The following is a 12,512-nucleotide window of genomic DNA, read 5'->3' as shown; positions in this document are numbered from 1 at the left end:
GTTTTACACTGTGAATATAATAATGCACAGAGGTGCTCGCACTCGCCGGTGTCCAACAGCAGTAATTGAGAGACAGGGGATGTGATGGGGGGTTACATAGTTCACCCTGCTGAGTGTGCTTTCTCAAAGGATGCCGAGTGGACAGCTTGTGTGTGTTTATGATCCCGATTTGTTACTGAACGTTAACACCATTTCACCACACTGATATAATGAGTTACGTTTGGAGCGCAAAAGTGGATACATGGAAACTTTTCGTCTCACTTGAAGGAAGATAATTACTAATTACAGCGTTCAAATTGTTTGCATGTTAGTCCTGAGGAGTCGTAACAGAGGAAGACAAAGAAATGGACGAAAAAAAGATATATAGGATGTATTAGAAAGTGAATAAGATTTTCAAAGATGAGGATTTGAGATGAAGATATTGCAGGATGCTTGAATATGCATCAATCATTAGTAATCTAATCCAAATCAATTGGACTCTCTGTGTGCATGTGTTTGCAGTGTTTTGACGAAGGAGTACCAGGATGTGCTGAGAAGCATTTCTCCAGTTGTGGAGGATCACAAAAAGACTCTGGTGGCTGGCGTTCCACAGCTGAACATGTGTGACCTGTCAGTGATGGTAAGATCCACATATACCAAAGAAAATGTGTCTTCAACCTGCAAGAATGTCACTTTTGGTGCTGCACATAACAGCGACTGTCTGCGTGTACAAAGGCCGTAGACTACATTCAGACACTTTTATTGTTTTTTGGGGGGTCAGGGTCAAAATAAATATGTCTCCATAAATATGAATAAAGCATGCGCTTGCTCTTTTCTTTCTTTTTCGGTGAAAGTCACAGTACAGGCGACTATAAAACTCCCTCTTAAGAAAATATCAACAAAACTAAATCCAAATTGACTAACCTTCTCCCTAGTGTGTTGCATATCTGGTAATATCAATCTCCTGTATCTCAACCTCTTCTCCTCGATATTGTTTTTATTTGGAAAATCTAGTTTAGGATCAGTTAAAACTGCTGCAACGGAGCTGTGGCTTTGTCTTCTCAATCTTCCAATAAGCGCTGCTTCATTTTTATGTGTGATGTAATACTGCCCCCTTGTGGCGCTGTACATTAACACCCAATTGAATTGAATTGAATTGAATTGAATCGAATTGAAATAAAAAATTTGATCCCAGAGGAAAATTCTTAAAACCAATGGTGGTGGCTGCCATGCAAGACGTTCAATCCATTCAATGGGAGCAGGTTGGCGTGCAGTGTCTTGCTCAAGGACACTTCAGCATATGGGCAGGAAGAGATGGGGAATCAAACTTGCAAACATTCCAATCGACAGCTGACTTGCGTTACTACGTGATCCAAAGCCACAACAACTTCATGTGTGTCTTATGTCCTGTTAATCTATATTGAGTATTTAGAATTGTGTATTTTATTGAAAAGCTTTGTCTTTATATAATATTTATCATATATTCATGCAGATGCACATATTGTTTGGACGTGTCCCATCATCTTTGGCCTGGGACTTTTTATTGCATTCTGCCCTAACATGCCTGAATTTCACAGCTGTTTATTGGATTTTAAAATGTACCGGTATGTTTAACAGGTGCTTTGTGTAAAGTCCTTCAGTCATCTATATGGGGTCATGGGTGTTGGAACCGGTCCAGTTGATCATTCAGAGTACACTGGACAGGTTGCCAGTCCATCAGAAGGCAAAACACAGAGAGACAGACAATCTCACACACGCACACACACACACACACACACACACACACACACACACACACACACACACACACACACACACACACACACACACACACACACACACACACACACACACACACACACACACACACACACACACACACACAGTTTAAAGTGAAAAGTTCACACTTGTTTTTGGACTATGGGATTACCCATAGAGGACCCATATTAGATATTTTAAGAAAAATATCATACATGTACATTCAATTAATGTGAATGCAGCTTAAAAATCATCAAAGGAAAAAAAAAGGCTTGGGGTAAAAAACTAAATACAAGAAAAAAAAATAATGCATAACAAAAAATTCATAAGTGCATTAATGCATTGTACTGCTTAAAAATACTCTCTTTGGTAACTTCACATTGCTAATGTTTTGTCGTGACCCCGTCTTACAGAACTGGGCCCCTGCTGGCTGTGAGAAGTTGGGAAAATGTCTGAAAGCACCAAAGTCTAAACCGTGGAAGTGTGGCTGGCCACACTGAGACCAGAAGAGGAAGAAACTCACACACGTGCCTTATTCAACAGATCTTGCTATTGTGTCAAATGTATTTCTTTTTTTAAACTTAGTCAAATTGTTTCTGTTGGAGAGAAATGATGTGGGATTAAGGGGAAAACTTGTTTCTTTATTCGTTTGATGGCTGGATGTTTTAATACGTCCGTACAGGTTGAGCTTGCAATCACAAGAGTCTGTGTTCAGACTCGTGTTAATGGTGGTGGTGTGGAAGGGATGTTGCCTTTATGCTGACTGGGCCAAAATAACTTAAAGTTGTATTGCTGGATTCATGCTGTATCTTTGAACCAATGAAAGTTTATTTTAATAAAACGTATTTAACTATGAGTGCAGACTGGAGGCAATTACTTCAAGAAAAGCCATTGCTGTGTGTGTGTGTGTGTGTGTGTGTGTGTGTGTGTGTGTGTGTGTGTGTGTGTGTGTGTGTGTGTGTGTGTGTGTGTGTGTGTGTGTGTGTGTGTGTGTGTGTGTGTGTGTGTGTGTGTGTGTGTGTGTGTGTGTGTGTGCCAATGCCATATTAATACTGTGTGCATAATGTGTATGTGAGATCAATACATTTAAATGCCTAAAACCTAAAACACATTACTTCCATCAAATGTATTTTTATATAAACCGTGATGTTTGAAAACTTTCTTCAAGTACAATCTTTGGACTTGCTAGAAAAAAAAGTTTGTTCCTTTGATATATAATACATATTAAAGATATATATTGATACATTAATACTTTTTTTTAAAGAGAGAAGAAGAACCAACTTCTCCATGCAGCTTCTCAGATACTGGAATAGATAAATAGTATCTGACTGTGAGTTCCTCACAGCTTTACGCATATATTTTGGCAGTTCCGTTCAGCTCACCAAATAGCTGCTGTCATAAAAATATTGCACATGTTCACCCTGATGGTTTCCTATGAAGCTCAAAGGAAATTGCACGTTTCAGGAAACAGCCCGTGCGAGTTGTCTTGAAATCGCACCATCATGTCAGAGAATCCAGATGAAACGCGGACCATGGACCTGGACACCGCTTTTCTCAGATCCAGGAGAGGAATTGTAAAAATGGCCCAGATGGTGAGTAACTGTAACCTGGAACATTGGGCTTTTACACGCAGACATATTGTGAAACGGCTTCGGTGTGTTACCAGAGCTGCACAACTCAGAAAGAGGAAGAGAAACAGGGCAGCGGAGTAATAACACACATTTTCTGTCCAACTTACAAGCTAAAGCAGCGACTGGGTAGGTCACCGCACAGGTTTTATGGTGGAGGCCCTTTTTTTTTCTTCTTTTAAACACAACCTGAACAAGTCAAGGTGAAGCGCTTTGCTCGGGGGTCAACGGCAGTGACCCACCAGTAGGGGGATATAAAACCCTTTAATGCAAAAGTAAGGATTATCTTCAACTATCACAGAATCAGAGAAGGATGCTGATGTCAAACATTAAGAAATAAAGGTTATAACAGATCGTCATAACAATGACAGCTTGCTTTATTTCCTTGACCACTGGACCTCCACTGCCGCCACTGTGAACAGTCAGTGTGACTCAAATATAAGTGTCTCTCTTCTTTCTCCCACAGGTGACTCTGTTTGTGGCGTTTGTGTGCTTTGCCGTTGCCTCCGTGCCGCAGTACATTGTCGCCACAATATTTGAGTTCCTCGTCACTTTATTCCTGCTGCTGCTTCACCTGCTCAAGCTCAACAAGAAGCTGACGCTCTTCTTCTGGCCGCTTGTTGTGAGTGACCTTTATTTCAACTGCACGAGCTTCTTCAGGACTTGTGATAGAACGAAGTGTTCCCATTTTCAGTTGATGTTTTTCTTTTTCTCGAGACCTTCCCTTTTTGTTTTGTTTTTTCTCCCCAGGATCTTTTCAATTCGACCTTTTCTGCGGTCTACCTCATTGTCGTGAGCGTGGTTGTTTTGACTACCCACACTGTGACGGGCGCACTGATCGGAGGGGTGAGAAGGCTTTCTTCGCTTCTCTGGATCTCTTCTCTTCCTTACACAAACCGTCCTGAAGAGGACACCAAATTGAGTTACATCCGTCTAAAGGCTTCCCAACACTGTCCTCCGTGTTTTATAAGTGTCTCCCACTCCGCCTTGGTGTAACGCTGGGTTGTTTAACAAAGTTCCTGCAGCTCTTGATGATGACAAATGCATCTGATGAGGGGATTTTCTTTAGAGATGAGAGACCTGAACCACTTTGACCTGCGCCAGTCCCTGCAACGCTCACATTAAACATATTTTGTCACACATGAAGTAGGAAACAGATATATAATATTGTTTTCATATATCATACCAACTTTTTAATGCTGTTATTTCAGCAACTGCTAAACTCGTGGTTAATCCGTCCCCATGATACTTACAATAAAGTCTGCTCTAAGAATATGTATTTCATTCAAATAGATTCTTGTTTTACCATTCAGTTTTTCCTTTCTAATAGTAATTTCTGTTCAAAATTCAAACGGACCAGAAATATGTTGGGCTCATCTTCCTCATCTTGAAAAATCTCCCTATATAGTTATCGGCCGCGTTAAAGGAAGCCTTCCCCACACTATGAAAAGCCACTCTTCTGTACAGGCCAGTGGCCCCTTAACTCTGGATAACACGATCTAAACTTAATCAAACCTGAGTGCTGGAGACTCACTTTCTATGGCCCGAAGCTATGGGTGTCCTCCTGCTGCGGCTGAATCCAGATTCTTATCGCCACGACTCCCGGAGCCTCCAGCTTCAAACTGGAGCTCAGATGTATTGACAGAATGCAGTGAAATGAGGTTATTCTGAGATCTGCTTTCTGTTTTCAGGTACTGTGTTTAATATCCGCTGCCCTGCACGGGGTGGAGAGCTACACGCTTTTCAAGAACATCACATTCAACAAACGAAGAAACGAAAGCCAGAATCAAGCAAATCACCGAGGAACCAATGAAGAGTGAAATACAGAGAATCTGTTGGGCTGTACAGCAGGAAATATGTATATACTTTAAGTCAGATCCCTATTTCTGGCTGAGGTTTGGAATATTCTGTTTACTATTGTCAATCCAAACTAAAAACTTTACTTGTTGCAGATGGTGAATGATATTTCTGTCCAACACTGTTTAAACTTTATTTAAGGAACTGGACCAAAAGAGTCCATCAAAGTGATGGTTATTGGTTGAAAGCCAAACGTTCCCCCCCCCCCCCCCCTCTCTCTCTCTCTCTCTCTCTCTCTCTCTCTCTCTCTCTCTCTCTCTCTCTCTCTGCAACATAAGATATTATTATTGACGCGTTGAGTTTTAAGAGCTATTGACAATATTAAAGTCGAACACACAAGATGCTGAAAATAAACTGAATTGAAGTGAAATTTATTAGGGCTTTATGTAAAGTGTGCAACTGTTGTATTTGTTTTGTTTAAATAAAAAGAATAATTAATAGTTTCACTCTGAACTCGTTTTCTTTACCCATGATTGTTTTTTTTTTGTTTGTTTTTTATCTCGAAGTGAAAATGCAACACAGCGACTATGAAAACAGATTGGACTCGGTGAGTTGCACATTTCCCAGTGAGATCGTGTCGCAGGCAGCTGAGAGCATCACATTTCACATCTGGAGAAAGCAGATGTTGCGCTTTTCGGGAGCGTTTCCGCGCTGTCACTGTTTCCGTTCCCACCTCCGAGAAGCCTCACGCCTCCATAAGGGGGCTATCTTTCTTTTTTCTTTTTCTTTTTCTTTTCTTTTCTTTTTTTTTTTTTTTTACCTCGAAGCTGCGACACCGGACTGTGAGCGATCGGAGCTTTCCGGAGACCTGATCCTTGTTTTGTCCACACTATGGGGGACATGGAGGCTCCCGCCTCGACGCGGCCGCGCCAGAGTCAGACTGCGCTGCTCTCCATTCTGCCGAGCAGAGAGTTCTCCACCTCGAGGAAGGGAATGCTGCTGATTGCTGAAGTGGTAAGAAATCGCCGGAGGGATCACGCCTACAACTGAAACCAGCTCGAAAAACCAAAACAAAACTATTGTTTCCTCTCGCAGGACACTTTTGTTCGTCTTCAATAGTTTAAGTTTAGTTTTGTTTCAGTGCGCAAACTTGTACAAACTGTCTCTGTCATTTTGTTTTTTTTAGGTCATTCAGTGTTTTTGATTATTGAATGGGGGCGTGGGATGGGTTCATAAGAGCCATGAGAGGCATTTCTTAAAGTTTAAACATATAGAAACGAACTGTAAAGTTATTGTCAACATGTGTGCATCATGTCAGTGATCGGCCAAACATTACGCGTATAATGAAATTATCATGCGAGTTAAACGTTGAAAGCGCACAGCGAAACCTTTTGGAAACTCACGTCCACAGAATGTAGTGAGTAGCTGAAAGACTATACTGCGATCTGCCAGGGGCGTCATGAGTTTATTTGCAGGAAGGGTCTGTACTTGCAAAGTTTTCTGCTTCACTCACATCAGTGTCATGTGACAGTCAGCTCATGTTTAGACAGAGAAAAGCTGTCCTGTCCTTCCTCTCAGTCACATCCTCCTCTCTGCAGCCTGCAGCAGTCCTCGGTGTGTGTGTGTGTGTGTGTGTGTGTGTGTGTGTGTGTGTGTGTGTGTGTGTGTGTGTGTGTGTGTGTGTGTGTGTGTGTGTGTGTGTGTGTGTGTGTGTGTGTGTGTGAGCATTGATCGAGCCCTCCAACCCTGCACTCACACACACAATACAGCCTCTTTACTGCTGTTAAGCAGTGTGACAGTGGCCTTCATCCTCTGGCTAAAGTCTTTGTCAGAGTTTGTCCTGCGATGTGCATGTAGAGAGCACAAGGGACTAACCCTGCTATGCAATATATACACTTTAAAAAGAAAAATGGAACCACCTCACTTTATTCGGTGAGGGAAAAGCAACATACATGAGCAAACATGAAGTACAGCGTTACCTCCTTAAAACCATTATTTACCTCCTACTAACTTACTCCCCACAAAGTCACCTGACATATGATGAACATGTTTATCAAGTTTTCTTGGAAACAACACATTACATGGTAATAATGAATGGTATGTGAGATGTGTTATACCTCATTTAGGCAAATTTGAAGCTTCAAAACATGAAATATATGTGATTCTGGTCAGATATACATTTTTTATCGAGATTAAAAATGGCACATGGTTCACTTTTGTGACTTTAAATGTCACGGAAAGAATCTTAAAACATGAAACACAACAGTCCCTTGAGTTGAAATGTTCTGCTTTCAGCGCCTATGAATTAACCCTTGAAAAACACAATATAGAGGCAATATTTACATTTGACATGCAACAAAGAGAACACACACAGACACACACACACACACACACACACACACACACACACACACACACACACACACACACACACACACACACACACACACACACACACACACACACACACACACACACACACACACACACACACACACACACGAAAATACATGCCTATGTTTTTATGTAGAAAAAGACCAAAAACTAGGTTCAGTTTCAAAGTATTGAACTGCCGTTTGTCGGTTTTCAATGCTAAAACATCTCATTCAACATTCTGAAGAAAGAAGGTAAATGATGTTTACAAAATTAAGACCACATCCCTTTTTCTATTCTAAGACTTGTTGTGACATACTGTACATATCAAAAAGCAAACCTCAGTTTGTTTTCACGGCGGTTTGATAAGTGAAGTGATCTCACGCTGGGAGGTCAAGCGTGTGAAACAGTTTGTAACAACGAGTGTCGAACTGCGTGCGACTAAAACAAAGTCTGAGTGTTCGACTCTATTCTCCTCGATGAAGACAGACGTCATGTTTTGGAGTATGAGTCACTGGTACCCCGCTGAGCTTGCATTATTGGACCCTGTATGTCTTTCTCAGTGTCACTCTCAGTCAGATAACAACAGGCCGTACAAGGAATGTGAAGTCACGGCGTGACGGGCTGCAAAGAAACACAAGTTTTACAGTGTTTGAAACGTTTTCGAAACACAACCGGGCCGTTAAAAAGGAGTGTGCAGCGTGGTGAATGTGTGTAAAGTGTTGCTGCCTCCTCCTGAGGGGCTTCAGACCACAAAGAGCTCGGTACAGTGTGACGTGTGGGAGTGTGAGTTTTGTTTTTCTTTTGTTTTTACATGGCGTTGAAACGTTTCGTGAGCTTTTAAAACCTGAAAAATGAATTGACTTGCCTTATAAAACAAGAAAAGCGTGAATGTTATTTGAGGAGTTGATGAGCAGCCCTATTTATAGGATCGGTTTGTTTTTTTCAGAAGATAATTTGTTTGGACGTTTTTTTCTTTTCTGTTTTCAGCCCAGAGAAGACATTTTAGCCTGTTTTCGAGACGTGTGAGAGCACAATGAAATAGACCCATATGGCATTAATCTTGTTACTTTGACATTGTTAGAAAAACCTTAAAAGAAAATCATCAAAACACAAGAATGATCCCAGCGTCCCACACATATTTGTGAACGTGCTGGAGGATGCAGCTCGAGTAAACCATCTGTAGTTGACCTGTAAGTGTCGTCTTCCAGGGAAATCTTCTATATCCCTGACAACCGCTCTGCAGCGGCGGCGGCAGCAGCATTTTATTAGAGGAGCAGCTGCAGCACTTGGGGTTCAGACAGAGGGAGTTCCTGCCCTCAGGGCCGGCAAAGGATAACTGACTTGAGACAAAGACAAGATGGCCGGGGCTGTTCCGGATTACAGTGTCTGGACTTGCTCTCGCCCGTGCCGATACGGTGCGTCCGGCTCGTCTAATGGAAAGCTTCAAAGTCACGTTAGGCTCAAGTCTACTTACTCTGTGATCAAGAGCCCGTAAAGCAGTTGTTTGAACATCTCTTAGAATTAGAGCTTTTTGTGTTTTGTGTGTGAGAGCCACGGAGAGGGGATCGGGTGCGAACAAACATTGACTTTATTGCGGCTGTATCTCCTTACAGGAAGTGGTGGGCCCAAAGACCCCGCAGCTTCAGGTCAGAGGAGTGTTATCATGGGGATCTGAGGAGATAAACTTGTGTTTATCCTTTGGATTAAAAATGTACATTTGCCTCTCTTAACAAATGAAACCAAAGTGTTCACCTATCAAACGACCCAAAAGCACTCCCGTTTTTTTTTTTCTCCGCCCCTAAATATTTGTCGTCGCAGGTTTCCTCCTTCATATCGTTTGTGTGCTTCGCGGCGTCCACGGCCGCGGCCTTCGTGACCGTCCCGGCGCTGGAGTTCCTGGCAGCCGTCTTCTTGTTATTCGCCTATTCCACCAAATTCAATGAGAAGTTTAAAGGTTTCCGCTGGCCTCTTATGGTGAGTCCTCCGGCGTCACGGCAGTAACCTATAGTTTCGCCTGTGAATGATTCTTTTTTTTTTCTTCTTCTTCTTCTTCTCCCCTCAAAGGACTTCATGAGATGTGTGACTGCCTCGATAATCTTTTTCATCATTTCCATCATGGCGGTGTCGAAATACGCCGACGGTTCCTCCAAGGCAGCCGGGGTAAAGTTCCAAACTTGCGGGGGTCTCACGGTGGTCAACAGACACCGTTTGTCCACGTGTCCGCTCATTGCAAAACCAGAAACCAAATCCAGCAACTTGGAGTCACATCCCAACTGCTTTGTCCTCCTGGAATCACTTCACATGCTCTCTCTCTCTCTTTTTCTGGCAGATATTTGGGTTTATCGCCACCATCGTGTTCGCTTTAGATTTTTATCTCATTTTTAATGAGCTGGCCAGTTTCCTGAAGCAAGGAGGGGAGTCCAATGAGGAGCCGTCGAGGCAGCAAGGTGACGGAATGACTCAGCCAAAGTCTGCTCTCCTGTCAGGCTACATTAGGAAATACACGTTACTAAAGGTTTTCTATGTAAACACAGTTTCAGCCAGCATTGTCCACTGGTGACATGTATTGACTAACTTCTACCTCTAGATTATAACCCATCACTTGTAAAGGAATATAGAATATGTGTTATCAATGAATGACATTTGGATCCTAGTTATTTTATACGAGACATCCAGATTTCAGTGTCTTTAACATATTGGCCTCGTCCACACGTTCGTGAGGAGGAAAACATCACAGCTGCTCGTCACGACGCCCCTTCAGTCGGTTTGATTTTCAAGGATTTTGTGTTTATCTATAAACTGTCCAGATGTCCTGCGGCTAATTTCCCATCCTCATCATTTAGACCTGCCGACAAGCAGCCTCTTGTGTTTGTTTCTCTGGCTTCTTCTAAACTCTGCAATACGTCGATGTGCGCGTTAAACCGCCTCTGTTCGGAAAAAAGTAAACCTCGCCTCCAGGCACATTTTTCTCTCGGCGCGTTGGAGTTGTTTCATTTCGCCATTGAAGCCTCTGCAGTCACTTCTGCACTCTGTTTAACTTCTGGGGCTTTTCGTGGAGGGCTGTTGTTTTTAAACCGGCTCTATAATTACGTTTGACTCCACTCAACTTTGAGAAGTTTCATCTCCTTCTTCCTGGCGACATTTTAGATTACAAACCAAACTGCACAAGTAGATGAACCCCTGCCCTGTTTGTCATATTCCACTGTACTTATTTATCTTTACATAATATATTTAAAATGCTTTTTACTTTTACTCCCAGCATTGGAGCCAATATAAATGGATTGTCTACTGTTTCAGAGTGACAAGGAAAATACCCAAACTGCTGATTATATTATAGAGACAGAAGGAGCAGAAGTTGTGAGGACAACTTAAAGTCAAGACTTCCATTTGAAAAAATCGTTTTTTTTAAAGCTTTTAATAGTATTTAGAGTGTTTTATAACCCCCCCCCCCCCCCCCCCCCCCCAGGATATTACCTGTTCACTGATGACAAGTTTATTGTTAAAGCTTCAGAAATTCACATTGGGTGTGTTTGTTTCTCCAAATAATAATAATAATAATAATAATAATAATAATAATAGATGTTATTTGTATTGCACTTTACATTTCAACAATCTCAAAGTGCTACAGAGTAAAAAAAAAACCAAACAAAACAGAATTTAAAAGGTTATCAGGGTCATTGAGTGACTAAAGGAACACCGTAAAAGACATCTAAAAACATTTTAAAATACATGTTTATAATATTTCCCCCTCCCAGATGACGGTTTATGAACTCTGGTTAAAGCATTACATATCACGAAGCTGGTTCAGAGGGGTGTCATGTTTAACCTGGTTGTTTCTCACTGTTTTGTAGAGGATTTCTCCGACTCGGACTCAGACTGAATCCACCAGCACCGGCAGACAGACTCCATCTGTGCAGGAGAAACCGTCAGCGCTGAGCCGTCGTCCACTACGACCTCCACAGCATCACGTTTATACTGGGTATTGTAGGAATCACATGGTGGCTTTGTTACATATGTTCATCCGTAGTTTTAGAAGTTTTTCACGCGCGCAGAAAGACAAGAAAAATCTGGTTTTCCTTGTTGGTGAATTGTTCTGTTAAGGATTTGTCAGGAGCATTCACCACACAAATCATGCCCAGACAAGAAAAACTATTGAGCTTTTTCTACTAATTTAGTATTCAGTGCATGTATTTTACTATGAAAACGCTCACGAGAAGTGTCCTGGAGCATTTGGTCTAATGTAAATGCCACTATCAGTCTGATCCTTTAATAAAGCTGTGACAATGTTTAGTCTGATTATACTGATTGTATGGAAGGGTGTGTCTTATTTTGAAATAATCCCTAATGTTACCTTTTGGGAATTCATTGGGACCCTCCTAGGATGACCTTAGTAGATCAATGTTTACTAACTTACCACTAATAAAGTTGTGTCGCAAACATGGTCAAACCTTATTTATCATTGGTAAACTTATAGTTTTATTCAACAGATTCTTAAGGGGGGGAAATAAACTGGTTGGCTGGTTACAACCATCGTCTCCATGTCTTATCCGGACAATAATGCATTACTAACAGATGGAATTAGTTTTTAATTTGACCTTTCAGTTCCTCTGCCGTGCTGTACGCAGCTTTTCTCCCGTGTGTCTTTTACATCCATTTATTGTGAATTTAAGCACCTAATCGAAGTAAGTTTTCATGCTCGTCTACTGTATGTTTTCACAAATGTGTGTGCTTGTGTGTAACTTTGCAGCTCAATGGGTGCGTTCTTGTTTTTTTTCTTCTTTTCTGAATTAAATATGTATGTGAATCATGTCTTGGGAAATCAATCTAGTTTTCTTGCGCTCGAGCCTTTTCTCGTCAACTTCTGTACTCATTTCTGAGTCTCCTGTCGGTTCATTGTCGGCGACAAACAATTCTTATGCGGAACTTCAACCACTGTTGATGTTTAAGAACCCATGGGAAAACGATGGTTTGTTT

The 12,512-nt window shown here is 41.6% G+C and overlaps 3 protein-coding genes across 3 annotated transcripts in view; all 3 read left to right on the top strand.

Annotated features, from left to right (window-relative positions):
• The window catches only part of galns (galactosamine (N-acetyl)-6-sulfatase), a 22,647-nt gene extending 20,050 nt beyond the window's left edge, over positions 1 to 2,597 (top strand). Inside the window, exons 13-14 of the mRNA XM_080493453.1 lie at positions 502 to 619; positions 2,151 to 2,597. Of these exons, the coding sequence (XP_080349579.1) occupies positions 502 to 619; positions 2,151 to 2,237 (205 nt within the window). The 3' untranslated portion in view covers positions 2,238 to 2,597. The remainder of the gene's footprint in view (positions 1 to 501; positions 620 to 2,150) is intronic.
• Positions 2,598 to 3,145: 548 nt separating this feature from the next.
• Positions 3,146 to 5,667, top strand: cklf (chemokine like factor). The gene is made up of 4 exons (XM_080458794.1): positions 3,146 to 3,329; positions 3,832 to 3,987; positions 4,116 to 4,211; positions 5,057 to 5,667. The coding sequence occupies exons 1-4, from the start codon at positions 3,240 to 3,242 to the stop codon at positions 5,183 to 5,185; spliced, it is 471 nt and encodes a 156-aa protein (XP_080314920.1). The 5' UTR covers positions 3,146 to 3,239; the 3' UTR covers positions 5,186 to 5,667.
• Positions 5,668 to 5,778: 111 nt separating this feature from the next.
• LOC308106339 (CKLF-like MARVEL transmembrane domain-containing protein 3) lies at positions 5,779 to 12,342 on the top strand. The gene is made up of 5 exons (XM_080458036.1): positions 5,779 to 6,176; positions 9,357 to 9,512; positions 9,603 to 9,698; positions 9,868 to 9,985; positions 11,390 to 12,342. Exons 1-5 carry the CDS (start codon positions 6,054 to 6,056, stop codon positions 11,416 to 11,418), a joined length of 522 nt encoding a protein of 173 aa, XP_080314162.1. The 5' UTR covers positions 5,779 to 6,053; the 3' UTR covers positions 11,419 to 12,342.
• Positions 12,343 to 12,512: the final 170 nt, after the last annotated feature.

The sequence above is a fragment of the Lipophrys pholis genome, assembly GCF_963383615.2.
Source record: "Lipophrys pholis genome assembly, chromosome: 2".
Lineage (NCBI taxonomy): Eukaryota > Metazoa > Chordata > Actinopteri > Blenniiformes > Blenniidae > Lipophrys > Lipophrys pholis.
This window is presented reverse-complemented; position numbering and strand designations above follow the sequence as displayed.